General features: G+C 37.8%; 1 protein-coding gene across 4 annotated transcripts in view; it reads left to right on the forward strand.

Moving 5' to 3' along the window:
* The window catches only part of LOC150074890 (uncharacterized), a 618,385-nt gene that overhangs the window by 504,411 nt on the left and 90,645 nt on the right, over positions 1-23,329 (forward strand). For all 4 annotated transcript variants that reach the window (XM_090389408.1, XM_090389412.1, XM_090389409.1 and 1 more), the window contains one exon: positions 10,808-12,169. In XM_090389408.1, coding sequence (XP_090245534.1) covers positions 10,808-12,169 — 1,362 coding nt within the window. The remainder of the gene's footprint in view (positions 1-10,807; positions 12,170-23,329) is intronic.

Raw genomic sequence — 23,329 nt, forward strand, 5'->3', positions numbered from 1 at the left:
CGTTGCACAAAAATTAGAACTGGCTGAGAAACTTGAAGGTGGTGTAACTGCTGCACGTGTGTGTGAGATTTATAGAGTCAAAAAGCAAACAGTTTCAGACATGCAAAAATAAAAATAAGGGGTTTGCATTAAAATACAATATAGATGGTTGTTCCAGACTACTTCTACAGTTGGTAGTAGAAAACATGAGAGTGGCCAAAGATAAAAACCTAGAGCAAACAGTGTACAAGTGGGTTTGTTCAGCAGCACTGAAGTGGTGTTGTTGTTAGAGGTGTTGAGTTAAAGGCTTGCTAAGCATATGGGCCTTAAATTTCAGGCGAGTGATGGTTGGCTGTGGAGTTTTCGAAAGCGCCACGGCATTGTTAATAAAAGAACCTGTGATGAATCTTTAGGTGCAGATGTAGAACAAGTGGAGCCATTTCAGAAAATATCTAAATGGCCTCATTAAAAATGAGGACCTCATTTAATCACAGCTTTATAATGCTCACGAGACTGGGCTTTTTTTATTGTGCTGTTCCTGGAAATACCCAGGCTTACAAGTATTAAACAAGCACCCCTGGTCGTATGCTAAATAAGGAGTGAATTTCAGTTTTATTTTGTGCAAATGCTGATGGCTTGCATCGGCTTAAGCCTATGGTAGTTGGTAAGGCAAAATACCTCGTGCTTTGAAGGATTTAATGAAACAGTTACCGATGCTATATTCCCATTCAAAAAATGCCTGGTTTACAATGGATATTTTCTGTGCCTGGTTCTTTAACCATTTTATTCCTGATGTGCAATGCTATCAGACAGATGTGCTGAAAATTCCTTCTCATGAAATAAAGGCTGCTTTACTGCTAGATAATGCACCTGCTCACCCTAATACTGAGAGGTTAATTAGCAGGGATGGGAGAATTAAATGTGTTTTTCTGCCTCTTAACACTACTTCACCGATACAGCCGATGGATCAGGGTGTAATTGTTGCATGTAAGAGGTTGTATAAGAAGAAGTTTTTGGAAGAGGTGATGGTTGTTTTGAAAGAAATAGGAGGTGCAGAAGGAGATACAAGAGGCACCAGGACGCTGCAGAATTTACACATACATCAGCTCTGCTATCTTCATCTTAGCAGCTGCGTAGAAAGATATGAAGATTACTATCTTGGCCAGTGCTTGGAAGAAGTTGTTGTATGACATAGAACCTGAAATGGATTTTGAGGGAGTTGAGGCATCTACTTTTCGGGACACTCTTCTGAGGGCTGGCAACAAAAATGCAACATGCAATGATGTGGAACAGTGGCTCGAAAATGATGGTGATGCGGGCTATCAAATTTTTTCTGAGGTAGAAATTGCAGAAAATCTTCTTCATGGAGAACAAGAGGATGATGATGATGACAAAGACGAAGGATCAGTTGCACCTCATCCTAAATTGTCTGTTATAAGACAACATATGGATGACATTATATGGAATCATCATCAGACCCTGATATGCTTCCTTATTATGAAAATTTTAGAGAATTTCTATCTACAGTAATAAGGAAGCAGCACCAAGGTGTAAGACAACTGAAGCTTGATGATTTCTTCAAGACCACTTCATCAACTGGACCTGTTTCACCAGAAACCTCTACCTGCAATGAATTAACACCTCTCCCTCCATATGACAGTTGTTTCTGACTCTGAAAATTGTGATTCTTTCAAATAAGTTCATATTAATATTGAATATTTTGTATGTTTTTTATTCAATGGAGTTTAGGAATTTTTTTGTTCCCTCTAAAATGGATTTAAATGAAAAAACTTATGTTCGCATTAAAAAGAACTTTGTGTGAGCTTTAAGAAAAAAAAAAAAAAAAAAAAAAAAATTAAAGAAAGTGGTGGACATTAGTTACATTGTATAGTTTTTGACTTGTTTAATTAAAATAAAGTTTGATTCCTGTCGTAAATTTATTTTTATATTTTTAACAGATGTTTTAGTGGTGTGTATAAATTACTCAATGTACATTATAATAATATTTTATTCATACTTATACATTATAATAACATTTTAATACATCCTGTACATTGTAAGTTTGTTATTAATATATGTTTTTAAAATACATTTAATTTAACAGACTTTTTGGCAATAGCAGACACCCTTCCCTCAATTAGTCTGTTAAATTGAGGCCTACTGTACTTTAAAATTAGAATTTAAAAAAAAATCACAGAATTTCTGCTTATTGAGTCGTATCGGTCCTTAAGGCTGTCACAGACATTCTCTCATATATGTCAAGATGGGCTTTCTACCTGGGAGTCTAAAATGCTTTAAAAGGTAAAGGTAAACTGCAGCCGTTATCAATCTACTGCAGGATGGAAGCCTCCTCAACAATTCATGTTTGAGGGAAATGGACCATAATCGCAGGTCCAGTGCTTGTTGGCAGATCGATCGTATTTAGCATTGAGGGGCTTGAACCCCGGTCTACTCAAAGAGCATGTGCTACTGCACTCCTGCTCCGGAACATTTGGCTGCAGAGGCTTGGCACGAATTTCGGCAAAGTCTGGTTGTTCTGTGACATCCAAATCCTCTGCTTGCACCTTCATGATAGTGAGACTGTTAGTAACCCTGGGTATAACTCCCATGTGCAAGTGCTGAAATATGGCATCTAGTATACTGGAGGTGACCACCCATGTGCAAGTGCTGAAATATGGCATCTAGTATACTGGAGGTGACCACCCATGTGCAAGCCAAATGTAAGCAGGGGGCCAAGGTGTGGCATCCACAATGCACGGAGGAATGCTGCCCCCCCCCCTTTGGCTGCAGAGGCTTGGCACGAATTTCGGCAAAGTATGGTTGTTCTGTGACATCCAAATCCTCTGCTTGCACCTTCATGATAGTGAGACTGTTAGTAACCCTGGGTATAACTCCCATGTGCAAGTGCTGAAATATGGCATCTAGTATACTGGAGGTGACCACCCATGTGCAAGCCAAATGTAAGCAGGGGGCCAAGGTGTGGCATCCACAATGCAGGGAGGAATGCCCCCCCCCCCCGTGTTACCAAGCAAAACTAAGTGCTAAGTGACTCTCAACTGGTGCAGTACCACTACTTTGCTTTATGGAGGCTTGAAGTGGTCGAACCCATGTTTAGTCTCCAGAGCAAAGCTCCAGCAACCTTCAATCTCTTCCATCATGCAGCATGATTGATGTATTTCGCGGTTATGATGGACATCATGGCAAGATCCGAATATAATTGCATTTCAAGGGTACATATCTAAAATGGCGTTTGCAAGCCAGCTGCTAGATAGTCCACCAGACTGAACCTATTGGTCTCTAGGAGGCTTTCGGATCAGCTAGTGTATAATCTCATTGCCTCTACTCTGCCAGATAGCAACTGGAGGGAGTCCAAGTAATGTGTATTGTTGAGGCCACATTATGTCAAGGAGTTGGGTATATTCTTGCCTTCAGTCCATATTTCCTAACAGTGAAGTAATTTTCCTTGGTGATTTTAATGTTTACAACTTCCGCTGGCTTGCTTTTTCCAGTCACATGGAACCAACTGGTTGAAATGTTGAGGCTTTGAAATTACTAATGACTTTGCACAGATTGTTCATTTCCCTACCAGAATACCAGACAATCTTAAGCACAGAACCAACACTCTTAATCTTTTTCTCCCAAGCAATCCTTCTAAGTACACAACTTGATGATACTCTTCTCCCTTAGAGATATTCTCAACCTGATGTTGTTTGGCATTATAAGAATACAAAATAGGATGATCTGCAAGGTTTCTTTTACTTGGTCATATGACTCTTTCAGATCTCCTGATGTCAACATTTGCTCAGATCATGTCAGAGAAATTATTCTTGTATGTATGAATTCCTTTATTCCACACTCCACCTTAATATCTTGCCCATTATCTACCTTGGTTTTCCAATAAATGTGATAAGGCTGTTCAAAGATAATGTTGCATATTGCAATTGGTTTGCATCCAAATCTCCAAACTGTTAGTAACCCTGGGTATAACTCCCATGTGCAAGTGCTGAAATATGGCACCTAGTGTACTGGAGGTGACCACCCAGGTGCAAGTCAAACGTAAATGGGCCATTTTTGATTACTTCAGATTGCAATAATCATAGTGGTTCCTAACTTCATCCTATTGTAATCACCTCTCATAATTAAAAAAAAAAAAAAAAAAAAAAAAAAAACTTACTCTCAGTGCCAGCACTTGAAAAGTGGGCACAACATTAAGGATGTGCTGTACGATAAAACCTTACTGTTGAAAAAGGAGGTGGATGCCTTTGAAAGCTACGGTACATTTTTAGCGCTTTTATTATCTAGTATTTTAATTTCATTGTTTTATTGTAAATAGTATCTTGCAGTTTAATGTTATATTTTATTTTATACATAGTAATTGTTTATTCTTCGATTAAACTTTATTTGTTCTATCTATTCATTTCAATATTTTAAACAGTACAAAACTACAATTTTAATACAGTTGGTGTTAACGGCATAATATGAGTATGAACATTCCCAACCCCAGAGGCCTATTTGAAGACATTAAGTATCTTCTGAACAACCTGAAAGTATATGGGATTCTTTTGCAAAAGTGATAATGATGCCTGTTTTGGTGCCTGAAAACAGAGTATTAAAGATATCAGAAGATATTGAGTACTTGGTGGTAATAGGCTGTCCTGGTCATCTTATTAATTAGTGTGAAGGGAAAAAAAAGGGTTGCATGCATTCCTGTGAAAGTAAATATTTGTTGTAAATATTTACTTTCACAGTAGGTAAATATTTGTTGGAAATTTACTACTATCTAGAAAGAAGTGTTTAAAGGAAAGGTAGATTTGAAAAAATTTCAACTGATGCATGCCTGAAATTGGTTTTTAACCATCTGTATACACTTTGGCTATCTTTCGATAAATGTTTAACTTGACTGGAAGAACAGTGCCAACATCTGTAAAGTATTTCAAGAAGTGTTTAGAAGTGAGAAAAGGCATATGAGCACTTTAGAGTGTTACCAAATTGAAAAGTGCAACAGGTCCAGTTCATGATCCAAAAGTTTTAAAAGAAGATAAACTGGTAAAGAACTTCTGATGAAGGCAACCCTAATCAGGGTTGATAGTTGTAGGCATGGTATCCTCACTGGTGTAGAAAGCCTGTTCACATTCCTCTTTATTGGCTCGAATAAAGCAGTTTGCTAGTTTATTTTAAATGTTATAAGATCATGTGAAAATCTGAACATAGTTAATTAATCCGGTTGTCTCACATCCATGTATAATGAATCATTAGTTAGCATGGAACATAGTTAATTAATCCGGTTGTCTCACATCCATGTATAATGAATCATTAGTTAGCATTAGCTGTGGCAAATGTGCAAGAAAGCAAACTTATACATCAGCCCAATGTGCATGCGTACGCACGCACGCACACACACACACACACACACACACACACACACACACACACACACACACACACACACACACACACACTCCTATTTCACCTGTTCATTCCTTCCAATAGTTTGTCTAGTTCTTCCTTGAATTTTTTTTAACTATCAACTTCCACAATAGATGGCAGTTTGTTCCAACAATCAACCGCCAATTGGCTAAAGGCATACTTTTGTTCATCTGTTCTGCAACCATCCATCCTTCCTGAATTTGAATTTTTGCCCCCTATGAGCTGAGCAAGAGGAAGGATCCCATCAGCACTGTCCTTGTTCAATCCATTCAAAGCCTTATATGCCTTATAATCAGATCACTTCGCAGGTGTTCTAACAGATCTGGATGTGTTGAAAAATGTAATGTGAAAATTTATTATACCAGTGCTTTTAAAATTTTCTCCTACTTTTGATGAATACATTGGTTCTTGTTTGGGAAACTGGCAGGTGTACAAGGAAATATAACATTATCCTAAGTCATGTTTGGCCTTTAAACAATTCCTCGTAATAATGCTGAGTGTGGGAGAATATTCAGCCAGGTAAGGAGCCAATTCTAGATAGCCTGGCTAATATTATTAACAAAACTTTGACCCAACATTTCTGAAGAGGCCAAGTCTGCCCCGGAGCTAACTTTCTTGGAGCTATTAAAATCACTTGGTAACTAGCAGAAAATCCAAGCACAAATCTGTTCAAAAAAATCCTAGGTGATCTAATTTTTTGAAAGTATACCTTATACTGGTATACTTTTTTAACCATCGAAAAGTTTGTGACCTGACCTTTCGAAAAGTTTGTGACCTGACCTCGAAGGGCATATATGAGGAGCCTGGTAACACGTTACTTTTAAATGTAGTCCCCTTTGGAGTAAATACACTTTTGCCATCAATACTACAATGTATTTATCCCAACTGTGAAAAAGGTTTTCTCTTGGGCCTCCAAGAATGAATCCACTATGGCAGTGATGTCACTGTTAGTGGGAAGATGGATGCTAGCCAGGTATTTTTTCAAATTTGGATAGTGATAGTCCTGTGGTGCTAGATCTGATGAATATGGTAAATGGCCCAAGATTTCAAAGCCAGATTCATGCATTGTAGCCATGGAAATGACAAACTTGTGAGCTGGCATGTTTTCCTGGAGATAATGCATCTGCTGACAAGACTCCTTTGCTGAGGTTTCCTTGGAATTTGTCTTTGTTTTCATGCAAATGCTTCCAGTTCTGTGTAACATTCTCCTATGAAAGTAATCTGGTGGCATCACTCTATCAGGATCCTTAAAACAATCACCTTGCCAACAGAAGGCAACTTGGTTTTGTTTGGAGGATGAGGGGGAGCTGTCTTTCCACTGTTTAGTCTGTTTCTTTGTCTCTGGCTGAAGGTGGTAGATGACTTTCGTCAACCGGTGAAATACCACCACTTTGCTTATTGGAGGCTTGAAGTGGTGAAACCCATGTTTAGTCTCTAGAGCAAAGTTTCCGGCATCTCCCTCCCCCCATACTTCTCCTTCAACCCATGCACGGTACTAAGTACTATAGGTTTTGATACCTTTCGTGTTTGGGGTTTTCATAAAACAAACAAATGAAGTTTAACATTGACAAATGTAAAGTACTACATATGGGAAACAGCAACCCCAGAGCAACGTATCAACTCTGTGGTACTACACTGACAGTGGTAGAGAATGAAAGGGACCTGGGGGTGGTTGTGCAGGCAGATATGAAGTTTTCTGAGCAATGCAGACGGACTGCAAGAGTAGCTCATGGTCTATTGTCGATGATATATAGGAATTTTTTTAGCAGGGATAAGGAGGTGATTATTCCCTTGTATAAGGCAATGGTCAGGCCACACCTAGAGTACTGTATACAGGTCTGGTGGCCTCATTTCAAGAAGGATGTAGAGATGCTGGAACGAGTACAGAGAAGGGCAACAAGATTAGTGAATGGAACAAAGGGGTGCTCTTACAAAGAAAGGCTTAAGTTTTGCAAATTACAGTGTCTGGGGACTAGGCACAGCGAGGTGATCTGATAGAGGTGTATAAAGCCTTGAATGGTTTGAGCATGCTCAATGCTGATGGGATTCTTCCTCTTGCTCAGAATAATCACCTGAGAGGGCATAAATTCAAATTGAGAAAAGACAGATGTAGGATAGACGTGAGGAAATTTGCCTTTAGCCAGCGGGTGGTTGGTTGGTGGAATAGACTTCCATCCCTTGTCGTGGAAGTTGATAGCCTAAATAAGTTTAAGGCTCAGCTGGACAGGTATTTCGAATGAACAGGGGTGAAGTGGAAGTGGTTATTTTTTATTTATTTATTTATTATTTATTTTATTTATTTATTTTTTTTGGCTGATGCTGCATAAGCTTGCTTTCTTGCATCAAATGCTTCTACTAATGCTAATGCTAAAGTGCTGTACCCATGCTTCATCATGGTCACAAACTTTGTAAGGAAATTTGCTGGATATGCTTGAAAATGATGCTAATATTCACTTGACAACTCTGATCATTTTTGATTGCTGTCAACAACTTTGGGACCCATTATGCTGATACATTTTTCATGGCAAGAACCTCTTTATTATGTGGCATACGTGTTCATGTAAGATGCCCAAGACACTGGCAATGTGCCGAACTGTCACTCGTTGATCACTTCGCCAGATCATGCACAGTCAACAACTTGGAGAGCGATGGACATTGCAGTGCTTCCACAGCATGGGTCATCTTCCAGGCTCTCCTTCCCTAGTTGAAATTCTGCTAATCGCTTCTTAACCATGGAATAGGATGGAGCACCCCCCCCACCCAATGTTGTGAATTTATCCTCATGAATTGCCTTTGGCATTAGTTCCTTTTTTCGCAAATACTGGGTGACTGCACAGTAACTAATTTTGTCCATCTTTTTTCATTAACACGGCTTTGTTGACTTCAGGACTTGTAATAATAAAAAAGAAAAGAAAGAAGATATTATCGAAACTGCATGAAACTTGGTAGGTTACTGTTTTAATTGTTATACAGCTTTTAAGTACAGAAATTTTTAACACTGACTCATTACCCTTTCATGCTTCTGCCCCTCTCCCCCCATATAAAATGTGTGTTTTCTGTGAGATTTAATGTCATGTGCAGCACACAGACTTTAAAAAGTCCTTCTGCTTTTCTGAAAAACTTCTGTTTATGTCTGTGTTTCGCAAAAAAAAATGGTTTTTGCTTGTTTTTATCTAAAAATCAGCTGGTTTTTTGTATTTTTAAACCCCTGCTTACATTTACTTGATCTCCAATTTTTGAAAGTAAAACGTTGCAGCCATGCATTAGCTATTATAAAATTCGATTCCATCTCAACATCTAACACTACGGCTTATTACAACCAATCATGTTTCCATACTAATTACTTTACAACAAAACTTAATGAGCATGCATTCTCCACCTCCTTTTAGTAATCTCAGCACAAGAAATTAGTGGATAAGAGAGGAATAGCATATCTCAAAAATGAAATAAATGTTAAGTTTATGCAGTATGATATAGGTATTGGGAAAGAAACAATGAGAAAAGTAGTCTGTTATGGACCAGTGGTGTCTCCAAACTTTAATTTTTTGAATGCAGACCACAAACTATTCACAAATTTGGATAGGCAATATACTTTAGGGCCATGAAAACCCATATGGTTACTTACATACAAATATTAAAGTGAAAACATTTATCGTTACATAATTTAGGCTTTTACAATCACAAAGTAATGTATCATATAAAGGATGTAATTTTTAGTTAAAAAGGAGAACAGTTTATCCACTAAAAAAAAAAGAAGAAAAGAAAACAAGGCTTAAAGAACAGTCATTTTTTTTAAAGAGAAATAAATGACTGTTCTCTTCCAATACCAGATGTGATATTTGAAATTTTATGATTGCTTTATTATTTCCTTATTATTAATCATGCTAGAAAATTGGAATTTTTATATTTTACTTAATTCCCCAATTAGTTTGGGGCTTTAGTCATCTAAATAAGTATATAAGTTAAAAAAAACAAAACAAAAAAACACTTTTCCCTTAATTTTTTTTTGTTTTGACACTATTTTAACATCTTATAGTGTAAAATTAATAACTTACAGCAGTTATCTTCCTAAAAACATATTACAGGCAGTTCTCGCTTTACGAGTTCCTGAGCTGATGAGTTCCCCCCCCCCCCAAGTATCAAGTATCAACAAAATCAAAAATATTAACATTAATTGTAAAAAATGAATGTTAAACATTCATAAATACCGCATTCCAAACCACGTGCATAGCTATACAATACAATATACTCCGCTTTATGATATTAATCAGTTCCACAGACACCATCGTATTGTTAAAATATCGTAATGTTGAACCCAATAACAAATTGTTATTTCGTTTCAAGATCTTGGAAGTTGAAATTTCGCTGTATAACTAACCTATTTATCTCTCTAAAATGTCATTTTTAAGGTCATGAGCGTGGTTTGTAAATTGTATTAGTTACCAATTCAAATCATTAAACGCACTACCCTTTCATCGTTATCATATGTTAGAACCAATTTTGAATGGCTTTGTGATATTTTTCTAAAGCACATTTCTGGAGATCACGACCATAAAACAATAAAAACAATTTGCACTTTCCGGTTTATTGGGCTTTTCTGTTACTGCAAGCAGTTATAAACGGATAGTAAACTCGATGTTATTGCATTTGTGAAAATACCGATAGCTGGAATTGTGTGTGTTTTTACGTTATTATGGTGAAATATGTTTCCCCTTTACTGAAATCTTCAATCATATAAGAAACAAATAAATTTTCAGAATCTTCTCTTCATTCCTTTTTTTTTAAAGCTTCGTAAACTTGTTACTCTTGTGAATCATGTTAGTTGCAATTTGTGTGTGCCGTTAAAAAATGCTTATGCATGCAATCGTGAAATTTATAAAGAAAAGAGAAGATCTTGGAAATAAATGCTTCTTGAAGCATTTCTGAAGAAGACGACTTCTTGTGCAATAAACCAACGAGTGCCGAGCCAATAATGAGTGATCAATGAGCGTGCAATCGATGATGATGAAGAATAAACATTCTTTAACATTTGTAAGTCGTAAATAATTTCTCTATTATTATAATTTGCTTGATTTTGCAGGCTACATTTTCATTTCTTTCGATAAATCAATCATTATTTAAACTTAAACTAATTAGCTAACTAATTTCATTGTTGAGAATGTAACCCCAATTTTTAACCTTATGTCTATGGGAAATAATTTCCAGCTTTACGAGCGCATGCTAGGAATGAATTAACTCATAAAGTCGAGAACTACCTCTATTTTACAAAGAGGAACAGGCTAGAATTGGTAGGTTAAAGTAAATTCATTACTTTAACCTACCAATTCAAGTAAATTCATTACTTGTTTTACCACACTTGTTCTCTAAAATAACTTTTCCCTCCGACTTCTCTTTCTGTTAGATTGGAAACAGAAGAAAATATAGTACCACCTTGTGAAGAAGTTGTGGAAAGTAAATTTGTTCAACCTCTGCCACCAGAAACTGTCAAAAATCAAGTATGTCCATCTCCTGTTACTTGCACTTCTCCTTTGATAAAAGTAGAACGTGATGCACCTTTAAGTGACAAATCATCTCCTCTGCCACTGGCAAATAACTCAGCTGACACCATCCTAGAAAGTTCATTTAGTGTTTCTTCTCAGCTTTCACCAGCTATTCGAATAAAAGAAGAAGTCATTACTCCAGTAACATATTCATCGTCATGTCCATCTTCCCAGTCATGTTCTTTGTCCATGAATATTAATACATATGGTCATCTTAGGCCTTCTGCCAGAGAGACTCCACCAACTAGAGACAGTAATAATAGCAGTCAAAATTTACAGCTCAGTTTTTCTCCTGCCAATATGAGGTCACCACCACCACCACCTGCTGAACCACAACATATGATTGAATTTCCAGGTCCACTTCCTCAGGATGTGAAAGTAGAGCCTCCTGATCCTCAGTTTCTTCCTCCAGTTACATCTCCAGTACAGCCTTCACTGAAGCATTTGCAAGTTCTTTCGGATCCTGTAACTGTATCATCTCCATCATCACTCTCTATTACATTAACAGCCACTAACACATCATCTGCAACAACGGTTACATTTTCTACTACAGCTCCTCTCCCAACAACTTCAGAAGTTCGATCACTCACAACAGAAAAACCATTAATGTCACCGTTATCTCATCCAACTCACCAGTCCACTCCCCCATTTCCGTACAGTCCTTATTACCCACCACACATATATCCCCCAGGCACTCTTCCTCCTAATCTTGCATATCCTCCACCTTCATCTCCTCACATTCCAAAAACTAAATTATCACCTTCACCAACACCAGCCTCTAGTCAGCCAGTTCCTTCTCCTACTCGAACAGTAGTACCTGCTTCTATCTCTGCCCAATCTCAACCACCAGTATACAGTGCATCAGTGCCCTCTGCATTACCAGCTCCACCTCCGAGTCATCGACCTCCGAGTCACCCACCTCCTCCGCCTCCTCCTCCACCAACAGTGGCACCAATCCTGTCAGCCCATTCTGTTACATCTACACCATCATCATCATCATCATCCTCTTCTTCTACTACAGCAATATCAACAGCAGCCATTAGTTCACAACCATATTTACACCAAGCACCACAAAAATATGAAAACCAAAGACCTGAACCGGTGATGCATGAAGGTCCCCCTGATGAAGATGAAGAACCAGAACCACAGTTACTCACTCCTGGGCCACCTAGTCCTGAACCAAAAGTAGAAGATGTGGAATGCCACCGCAGTCAGTCAGCAATGTAAGTGTTTATTATTTTTTTAGTTTTTCTTATTGTGCACTTTTTCCAAACTTTAGGTTTAAGTTTGTATATGATTTTAGTTTTTCCTATATATCTGTGATGCATAAATTAAACACAGAATGTTTGTGTACCTGAATCCCCTGGCCTTAAATGCAAAGTTGTATTTTAAAATTTCACTATAACGTGCACTTAAATATATATACAAAGGGTACTAGGAAAGTTTTGCAATACAGCTTTGTTTATTTAATTTTTTCAAAGTAATTTCCTCTACATTCAATACACCTCTCCATCCTCCGAAACCAATCTTTAAACCAGTTCTGCCAAGTTTCACTAGGGAGTAAAGCACACTCGTTGTCCCAAGCCCGTAGAAGGTCCTCATCACTGGAAAACCGCCTCCCTTTTAGCTTCATTTTCACATGCGGGAACAGTGCAAAGTCGCAGGGAGCAAGGTCTGGCCTGTAGGGAGGGTGCTCGAGAAGTTTCAGTCCTGTCGTGGTCAAATATTCGGTGCAGGCTTTGGCGCGGTGAGCTGGAGCATTATCGTGATGGAGGTACCAGGTGTCCATTCTTGACTTTGGCCGCAGGTTCTTCATAGATCCAATGACTTTAGGCAGGCATTGTTCAGTATACCACTTAGCTGTGACTGTCTTCTGCGTGTCCAAAACGACACGTTCCACAATTCCACTCGATTTGGAAAATACAGCTATCATTTTCTTCTTTACAGATCGGGATTTTCTGACAATTACGGGTGTGTCGTCATCATCAAAGACCCAAACTTTGTTTTGAGCCTTGATCGGCAGATCGTAATAGTACAGCCAAGTCTCGTCACCTGTCACGATGTTGTTCACATACCGAGATTGTCCCTTATCAAACTTTTTTAACATCTCCCGGCACCAAGTCACACGTCGTGTCATCTGCTCTTCAGTCAGTTGATGCGGCACCCAGAGAGAACAAAGTTTCTTCACGTGCAAATGATCTTGCAGAATCAAACGAATTGCTGGTGCATTTAGGCCCAAAGTATCCTCTATCTGTTGGTAGGTCACTCGCCTGTTTTCGTCAGGCATTTTCCTCACAGCAGTAACGTTTTCCTCCGTAACTGACGTTCGTGGCCTTCCCGGCCTCTCAGAATCCTCCAGAGTGAAATTTCCCCTTTGGAATTCTCTATACCACCTGAATATCGTTGTACGATGTGGACAATCATCATCTAGTGCAAGAGTCATTTCTTCTAAGCACTGGTCTATGGTTAAACCACGCACGAAATTATACCGCAAAACTGTCCTTATCTCATTTCGTGACCACGATGCCATCGCCAGCACTTTACACTCTCACTACTAATGAATAACTGAGCCCATCGACTTGGCGCAGTGGCTACTATGCACGTATGAACATGTCTCAACATGCAGCAACAAGCAGCTTCCTGTGATTCATTGTTGCGTCATATTGCAAAACTTTCCTAGTACCCTTTGTATATACAGGGTGTCTCAAAAATATTGGTACAAATGTTTAGGGGAGGTAGGTAACATCTAAAGGAATGTGAATCGCATAGGAACCCATAACTGGAAACGTCACTGTAAGTCGGTAGACAGCGCTGTTCATCAGTTCGCGAGAGGGAAAATTTCTGGTTTACTCATTCAAGCAGTAGTCGCCGCACGAAGAGCATGCGTTGATATACAAACTGTGAGCTGGCAGACATGCACCTAGTGTATGTATGGATTAGCAGAGGGCAATGGACAAGCCGCTCAACAAATTTATGGAGAACGCTTCCCAGACAGACATGTACCGGGACAACCGTTTGTTTGCGAATGTGCATCAAAATTTGTGCGATTATGGGCCATTTAGAGGTAACAGGAGTAGTGCAGGCAGACCACGTTTGAAGCGAACTCCCGCCATGGAAGAAAGTGTGTTGAATGCCGTCCAGAATAATCCTACTACCAGCACACGTGCCGTTGCCTCTGCCTTAGGAGTGTCTCGTTGTAGTGTAGTGTGTCTGGCAGGACGATTCCTTACACCCCTTTCATTTCCAAAGGGTTCAGTTACTGCTCCCCCAAGATCATCCTGCACGTGTGGCTTTTGCGCAGTGGTTTTCCAGCCTATGTTTTGTTTATGGATGGGGCTTATTTCACTTAGGAAGGCATTATTCAATCAGCACAATGCTCATGTGTGGGCTCATGACACATATCGAGCCACACGGTGTGCATCCCCATGCGGCACAACATCGCTTCGCAATAAATGTGTGGGCAGGTATGGTCGGTTACTGCTTAGTCGGCCCATACCTGTTACCATCCTGCATGAACTCCGCTAAATATCGGATCTTTCTTGAACAAATTCTACCAGGGTTACTTGACGATGTTCCAGCAAATGTGAGATGCAACATTTGGTTTCAACATGATGGGGCGCTTGACCATTTGAACAGGCGTTTTGGGCGTCGATGGATTGGCTATGGTGGACCCATTGCCTGGCCCCCATGCTCACCTGATTTATCGAGCCTTGATTTCTTTCTGTGGGGTCCCCTCAAATCTATCGTGTATGAATCGCCTGTGGAGACGGAAGTGGATTTCGTGGCGTGACTCTTTGACAGTAGCAGCAGTCTGCGCTGCTGCTACTGTGAAAAAAACTCCAGGTGTGTTCGACCATGTCCGCCAATCCATGCTGCGTCGGTGTCATGCATGCATCGTATCTCATGATGGAACCTTCGAGCATCTGTTGTAACATCATGAAATGCATCCATCTCGTACTCCATTGTTAATACAGTAAACCCCCACTATTAGCGGGGGTTACGTTCCTGAGAAATTCCATTCTTCTGGTATTTTATATTGTTCCCAACATTTATTAAATAAATTTATTATCCTGTCTTTTAAAAAACTTCTTGCATACTTGATCAGTTCTGCATTTATACCATCCATTCCTACTGCTTTCCTATTTTTTGTAGCTTTCAATACCTTTTCCAATTCTTCCTTCGTTATCGGACCTATGTCACTAACCGTATCTCTTCTGTTTGATATGTTGGGTTTTCCACAATTCTTGATAACGTTTTTTCCATTGTTCTTCCTTTATTATATTTATTCTTGAAGTGTTGGATCTTTCCACAATTCTTCATGTTTTTTCCATTGTTCTTCCTTTATTATATTTGTTCTTGAAGTGTCTTTCTCTGTGCTATTCAAGTGTTTCATCATTTTATATGCCAAATTTTGTCTTCCATGAACATGTTTTATTGTGCTTATAAATCTATTTCATGACTCTGCTTTAGCCTTCCTTATTATATCTTTAGTTTTATTGCGTTCTTGTTTATATATTTCTTCATCCTCACTTGTCCTGTTTTTTATATATTTAAGATATTTATCTTGTTTATCTTGTAATGCTTTAGCTATTTCTTCATTCCATATATTTACCCCCCCCCCCCTCTTATAGTTTTTCCCGAATTGTTCTAGTGGCTCTTTTGCTATCTTTTGAATTATATTTCGTATATTATTCCATTCTTCTTCTATTTGTTCTCTTCGATGTTTTACTTATTTCGCCTTTAATCCTTTTTTCATATAACTGTTGTATACTTTCTTCTTGAAGTAGATATACTTTATAACCCAACTCCTCCTTCCCCTGTTTAATAGCTTTTCTCTTCTTCCATTTAGCCCATAACTCTAAGTCACTAAAAAATTATCTGAATTAATATTATATCCTCTAAACACCCTAGTATCTCGACATTGTTTTGCTAATTTTTGATTTACTATTACATAGTCTATTATTGATTGTGTACCTCTTGCCGATCATGTATATTTATGTATATCACATTTTCTAAAAAAATGTATTTGTTATCTTTAAATTATGAAATGTTGCAAAATCTCTTAATTTATATCCATTTCCATCCCTTACCCGAGCATTATAATCTCCCAAAATAACTACATGGTCCCTTTTTATATTCTTATCTAGTTCTTTTTGTAACTCTAAATAAAATTTATCTGTTTCTTCTTCTTTTCCATCTTCTGGAGCGTAAATCACAATTATACATAAATATCCTCCATCTAATTTAAATCTTACTGTTATTATTCTATTATTTATAAATGTGTAGCTCTGTATTTTGGTTTTCCATTTCCGGTCTATTAATATTGCTACCTCACCACTAGCGCTTTCCTTTTGATCAACTCCACTGTATATCATTGTATAAGAATCATAATCTTTCGTACCTTTTAATTTTTTCTTTGTTTCTGTTATTACTGCTATATTTACTTTCTTCTGTTTTAAATGCTTAAGTAGTTCGACTTCTTTATATCCTAATCCTCCTCTTATGTTCCATGTTGCAATATTTAAAATGTCCGTTATTCCTTTTCGTTTCCTTTTTTCCAGTCCGAGTCATATCCTTTCGTCCGTCCAGTTTTCCTCTTTAAAGCTTTGAATTTTTATTTTTTTTTACATGGGGAGGGAATCAGCCTCCCGCACAACCCCCAACCTGGAAGACCAGTATGTTACTCTTCATCTGATCCCTATCCTTTGACCTGTCTGGCTAGGGTGGCCCTACCGGTAGTCTAGCTACCGCCAGCATAGCTCTCTGGGTCATCGGGATACTCAAGCCTCCTCACCGCGACAAGGTGGTAACATTTTGGGAAGGTTGGTGTGACATAAGCACTGCAAAAACCAAGTTGACAGTAGGAGTATGTTATAGGCCTAACTACCCTGATGAGTACAATGAACAACTGTACAGGGAATTAGAGTGGGTCAGTAAATCAGATTGTCTTATAATGGTGGATTTTAACTTCCCAGATATAGACTGGAACTTGTGAGTTGGTCTCTCACACACTAGCAAGACTTTTGTGGATTTATTGTATGATTGTTTTCTACAGCAGCATGTTTCAGTGGCAACCAGAGGGACTAATACTCTTGATCTGATTATCAGCAGTGATTCTTCATGCATTAAGAATTTGCAGATAAAGGAACCACTAGGTGGCAGTGATCACAGTGTACTGATGTGGGATTTATTTAAAGATGTAACTACCATCAGGGGTAAAGGGAAAGGTTTTTGCTTTGGAAAGGTGACTACAGTGGTCTTAGAGATTTTTTAAATTTTATACAGTGTTACCAACAGCAAATTCTAAATGGGAAGCATTGAAGGAATTAATCTTGGAAGCTACTAGGCTTTTCATACCAACTAAGAAATACTGTTCAAGGTTTAGGTCTAAATGGACTCATGGTAGAGAATAAAAATGTATGAGATGCATATAAATTATCAGGAGACACAGTGCAGACAGGCTGCAAGAGTAGCTCATGGTGTCTTGTCAATGATACGGGAATTTTGCTAGCAGTGATAAGGTGGTGATTGTCCCCTTGTATAAGGCCCTGGTCAGACCACACCTTGAGTGCTGCATATGGATCTGGTGGCCTTATTTTAGGAAAGGTATAGAGCTGCTGAAACGAGTACAGAGAAGGCCAACGAGGTTGGTGAGTGGCACAAAGGGTTGGTGTTACCAAGAAAGGTATAATTTTTGAAAATTGCAGCTTCTGGAGACTAGGCACCTGCAAGGTGATCTAATTGAGGTGTATAATGCCTTGAATGGTTTGAGCAAACTCAGTATTAATGGGATTCTTCCTCTTGCTCAGATTACTCACCTGGGGGGACATAAATTCAAACTGGGGAAAGACAATTGTAGAATAGATGTGCAGAAAGTCACCTTTAGCCAGTGGGTAGTTGTAGTGTGGAGGTCAACAACTTAAATAAGTTCAAGGTAAAACTAGTCAAACATAAAGTGAATGGATGGGTGAAATGGGAAGGTTTTTTTTTTTTTTTTTTGACTGATGCTATATAAGCTTGCTTTTTTGCATCATATGCCTCTACTAATGCTAATTTTTAATTATACAGGTAGCCCTCGTTTTGCATTGGTCCGATTTGCGCTGGTTTACAATAGCGGCGATCACTAACCACAATGCCATTTTTATTTATTTATTTTATTTTTTTTTTTTGCATTTTTATAAATTGAAAGTTTCAAATCGTCAGACAAAATTTATCGGCATCATACTGTGCTATGTATCTTGCACTGTTCACGTGATTTAGGACAATCTGAGCCAATCAGCAATTAGCACATTCGTATCAGAGACGAGAAAGATTCCCCACCCTCAAAGTAACCATTCATGGATGCGGGTATTAAAGGTCCATGCAGTTTAGCATTCAGTTGGTTGTTGTTTACGCTATTTACACGTGTTGGAAATTTATTACGCTAACATTTTTTTATTAATTCTCCTATTAATAAATTGTGTTATAAAGTTTTTAATTTAATAGAATAAAGACACACCATATCTGGTAAAAGTAGTTAATTGAATCCTAGTGCAATATTCGGAGGATAGAATCTGATGAAAGCCGCCATAATGTGTGTAGTGCTATGAATGTGCCTCCATTGACTATTACTACAACTATAAAGAATGTTAATAAAATAAAACAATCGATGGGAAGTGGTAGGTAAAATTTTTGGTGCCCGGAACCTAACCCCGACGTAAATTGAGGGCTACTTGTTTTAGTTACATTTTCAGTTCCTAACTTGTGTTGCTGATAGTCTAGAAATCAAAACACTACCTAGCTGTCGGTAAATCAGTAAAGGCTGCCTTCCTTGCCAGTGACAATTACAGAACACCACTGAAAAATAATACACCATGGATGTCAAAGCAATTCATATGAAAAAACGCTAACCTAAACTGCTTTATACCTGTGGTTAAAAAAAAAATTAAACAAATATGCGGTAATATAAGTTTACATGTTGTAACCTTCCAGCTGGTTTGTATGTTGTCATGATCCGGTGAAGCATTACAGCTTTAAATATATAATGCCATCACAGCAGAATCTGTATGACTCCAAGAAAAAATTTTGTGAATTGCATACCTAGTTTTGTGGCCATCTGACTTTCTAAGACCAAAGGAATGTTTTCTTATGGCATTCGAAAATCGGCTTACTTCATAGTAGAAAGTTACCCAGCTGGATTTTTGGAGTTTTAATATGGATATTGTTTTTACTTTAATGTAAATAAAATTGTATTTGGACAACCAATTTGTTACCAGTCATGCTATTCGGCTAGTCATGCTAAATATTTTTTAACCAAATTGAAACACATTAATTTTTGCAAAAAAAAAAAAAAAAAGTCATAGAATGAAAAGAAATGGTTATTTTACTTGTCAGTTCTGTCAATTTCAAATTGAGAACTTACTAAACAGTATTGTCAAAGAAGGAAGAATTGACATAAAGCAGAGAACTCCTAACTGCACAGTGAAGCATGAAAAATAAGTTAACCCAAGTAACTTATTTTTCTTTGGTTAAAAAAATAACCCAAGAAAAATAAGTTACTTTGGTTTGAGTTTATTAGAAAAACTTTTGAGCATAAAGGCAAGTAAGACTCCCAAAGTTGATGGCATATACCCAGTAATTTTGAGAAGGCCACCAGGCAGTGTATTGAACCATTGAGGGTTAATTATAAGAGCATATTTGGAGTTGGGAGAGATTCCTTCAAATTGGAGAAATGCCAGCATGTCACCAATACATAAAGGCTGTTGTAAGAGTGAAGTCAGTATCTACTGGCTATCTGACTTCAGTGGTAGGGAAAATCTTATAGAGGCAATAATTAAGAGTGCAAATAAAGGGACATTTAGGTAGATATATCCTAAGGCAAAATCATAAGAAGCTAACTTAGTAGGCTACTTTGACATAGCTACTCGTGAGCTGGATGTAGGGAACAATTTCAGCATAGTTTATTTGGATTTTAGCAAAGCATATGACTCAGTCCCTCATTAGAGGTCACTGTATAAGCTGGAACATGTTGAGATTACTGGAAAGATTCTAAGATAGATGGCAGAGGGTTGTGATTAATGGATATTTTTCAGATTGGTGTAATGTCAGGAGTGGGGTTCCCCCAAGGATCAGTAGAAGGCATGATTTCAGAATTTGCAATAATGATCAGCACCAAGCAGTGCTCCTTCAGAATGACTTGAACAGACTTCAGAAATGGTCAGAAAAGTGGGCTGTGTTTTTATGTAGCAAAATGTAAGGTTTTACATTTTGCTACATAAAAACTGCTTGGGGAATAGCAACCCGAAAATGAATTATTCACTTAGTGAAGTTGAAAGGGATCTGGGAGTTTTGATATAAGCAGATATGAAATTTTCTGCAAAAAAGGCAGACAGGAAAGCCCATGATGTCCTATTGGTAATTTTTCAAACATTATCTTGTAGAGATAGGAGGTCATAATCCTGCTGTAAAAGACAATTGTAAGACCACATTTCGAATACTGTGTTGAAGTATAGAGACCTAATCTGAAAAAAGACATTGAGCTTCTTGAAAGGTTCCAAAGATGGGTGAGATTTCGGATGCTTCTCATTGATGAGAAGTATCCTTTTGCTGATAGCCCCTTGATGGTATGAGGAAAGACTCTGATCATGTGGGCTGCAGAGCTTGGCAACCAGGCACCTCAGAGTGACCTAATTGAGGTTTATAAGGCTCTCTGAGAGGGGTTAGCAAAATGAATGAAATTGGAATTTTCACTGTTGTAAAGAATTCCAAAATCAGGGGCCATAAATTCAAATTACAGGGGAAGAGGTGTACTCTAGGTTGTAGGAAGTTTTCTTTTAGCTAGTGAGTCGTTAATTGCTAAAACATGCCGCCTTTGCAGGTAGTTGAGGCTGACAGTTTGAATAAATTCAAAGTTCAATTGGATAGTTACCTGTGAGAGAAGGGAAACACAATTGATATTTTGTTATCTACCCTTTTTTTTTTTTTTTTTTTTGGCCAGTGCAGCAAAAGCCTGTGGTTTCCTTACACTGTATGGCATTTACTATTATTAAAATGCTGTGTTGGGAAATATTCAATCATGTAAATGGGTGGGGGGGGGGATTAAATTAAAGACTGAATTCAGATGCCTGCATTTTGAAAATGCTCTTGACAACCAAACGTGAACAATGCCATTGTTATAAACAAAACTTTGATTTGGCACTATTGAAGAGGCACAATCGTTTTTGAAGTATTAGTATTAGCAGTGGCCACATGGTGCAAGGAAACCATGTGCAAGGATAAAATGAAATAAAAAAATTATAAGAAGAAAATAAATAATTACTAAGAGAAAAGGAAACAGACAACCTATGCCTATCCCTCCTCTGGTAGTTAATTATCCAGCTGAGCTTTGAATTTCCTGAAACTGTCAGCTTCTACCACCCATATAGGTAAGTTATTCCAGTAATTTTTATTTGCTGGCTAAAATGAAACTTCCTGCAATCAGTCTAAACCAACTAAACCCTCCATAACTTGAACTTATGGCCCCTTGTTCTAGAATCATTTATAACCATGAAAATTTCGTCCTCATTCATTTTACTTATGCCTCTCAGAGCCTTAAATACTGAACCAAGTCTCCTTTAAGCTGCCTAGTTTCCAAGCTCTGCAACCCACATATTTGAAGTCTTTCCTCATATGGATGCTCTTTAGCTGCTCTTACCAGGCGAGTTACCCATCTTTAGAACCTCTCAAGAAGCACAATGTCTTTATTTTAGGTGCAAGTCTCCATACTTGAACACAGTATTCCAAGTGTGGTCTAACAATAGCCTTATATAATGGGATTAATAATAATCGGTCTAAGAGACAGTCCAAACAGAAAAATGTTAGGGTATGCTTATGTTTTAAAGCATACTGTACTGGTAAACAGTTTTAATTGGCTGGATTTTCAATATAAAATGGGTATTTTGTAATAAAAGCTAATTTTTAGTGAAATGTGGACCTCAAAAAACATCCTGCTTTTTCGAATTTTTTTTTTTTTTTTTGAATGATTTTGACAAAAAAAAAAACCTGTTTTCTCCTGCCTGCAAATATTTAATCCCGAGCTTTTCGAATGTCAAAGGTTGACAGCTATGATCATTCCATAGAATAGACACTAACATCTCAGGTGACTTAACATGAATAAAACACCCTGACCCCTTAGTAAGAAGAAAGTTACTAGACTATTATGGTGAATAGTGTAATAGTCTGATCCCAGTGTTGCATAATTGGCAAGATTGTACTGTATTTATTTTAAGTTTATTCTATTCTAAAATTGTTGAATTGCAATAAGCATTTTCTGACCTAAATTTGAAAAAAATACTATCGTTGCAATGAAAACGCATTTACAAAAAAAAAAAAAAAAAAACCCTTGCTGCATACGTACTATATATTTAAATATGTAACTGTTAAGAGAATTAATATATTTCATTATTTACCTTTTTTTTTTTCTTTTTTTTTTTGTCCTCGCCTTTTTCCCATTTTTATATATGAGGTCATCGTGGTTTTTTTTTTTTTTTTTTTTTTTTAGTGTTTTTGGCATGAAATTTTTATGGCAGGATGCCCTTCCTGATGCCAACCCTCACCCTTTACCCGGGCTGGGGATATGCGGTGGTCATTCCGCATCTTCCATATTTGGTGGTCACGGGCTCGAACCCCGGTCTAATCAAGACCTTCCACATCCTCCGTATTTGGTGGTCACGGGTTCGAACCCCGGTCTAATCAAGAAGCGTGTGCTACGCACTGCTGCTCCTGGCTACGGAGGTGCCTTAATTATTTACCATTAATTACTTATATTATTTAAGAATGTAAATGTTAAGAGAATTAATCATTCATTTTTAATTTTAGGTAATGTCTTGTAGAGTTGTTGAAGCTGTGCAAAAGTTTCAAGATGTTTCAAAATGATCGTGATTTGAATTCATAAATCAATGTTTGTAAATTGGGAGATACTGAATAGAGTTAATGTTATCTCTGATGTGATATTTTTTTTTTTTTTTTTATGAAAACCCCAAACATGAGAGGTATTAGAACCTAGAGTACTTAGTATCGTGCTTAGGTTGGAGGTTGAGAAGACGAAAGAAGATATTTGTTGACAATTTCTGTAGACTGTAATTTTCAGGAAATACGTACGTAGGAAGGTTGTTCCAGAAAGCGGCAGTTGAATGAATAAATGAGGAAGATGAAAAGTTGGTTGTGTGAGTTGGAAGTTGGACAATAAATGGATGTTGGCTGGTGGTGCACTTGTTCGGACTGTTTTGAAAGAAAGAGCGGGAATTATAGAAGCCAATTCAGAAGAACAGTGCCCATGGAAGTATCTGTAGAAAAGGCATGCAGCAGAAACAGTACGTCTATGAGACAGAGTGGAGAGACTCTGTTAGAGAGGAGTAATTAATTAA

Source organism: Mastigoproctus giganteus, unplaced genomic scaffold, assembly GCF_048544385.1.
Source record: "Mastigoproctus giganteus isolate SK-2022 unplaced genomic scaffold, ASM4854438v1 scaffold_16, whole genome shotgun sequence".
Taxonomy (NCBI): Eukaryota; Metazoa; Arthropoda; class Arachnida; order Uropygi; family Thelyphonidae; genus Mastigoproctus; species Mastigoproctus giganteus.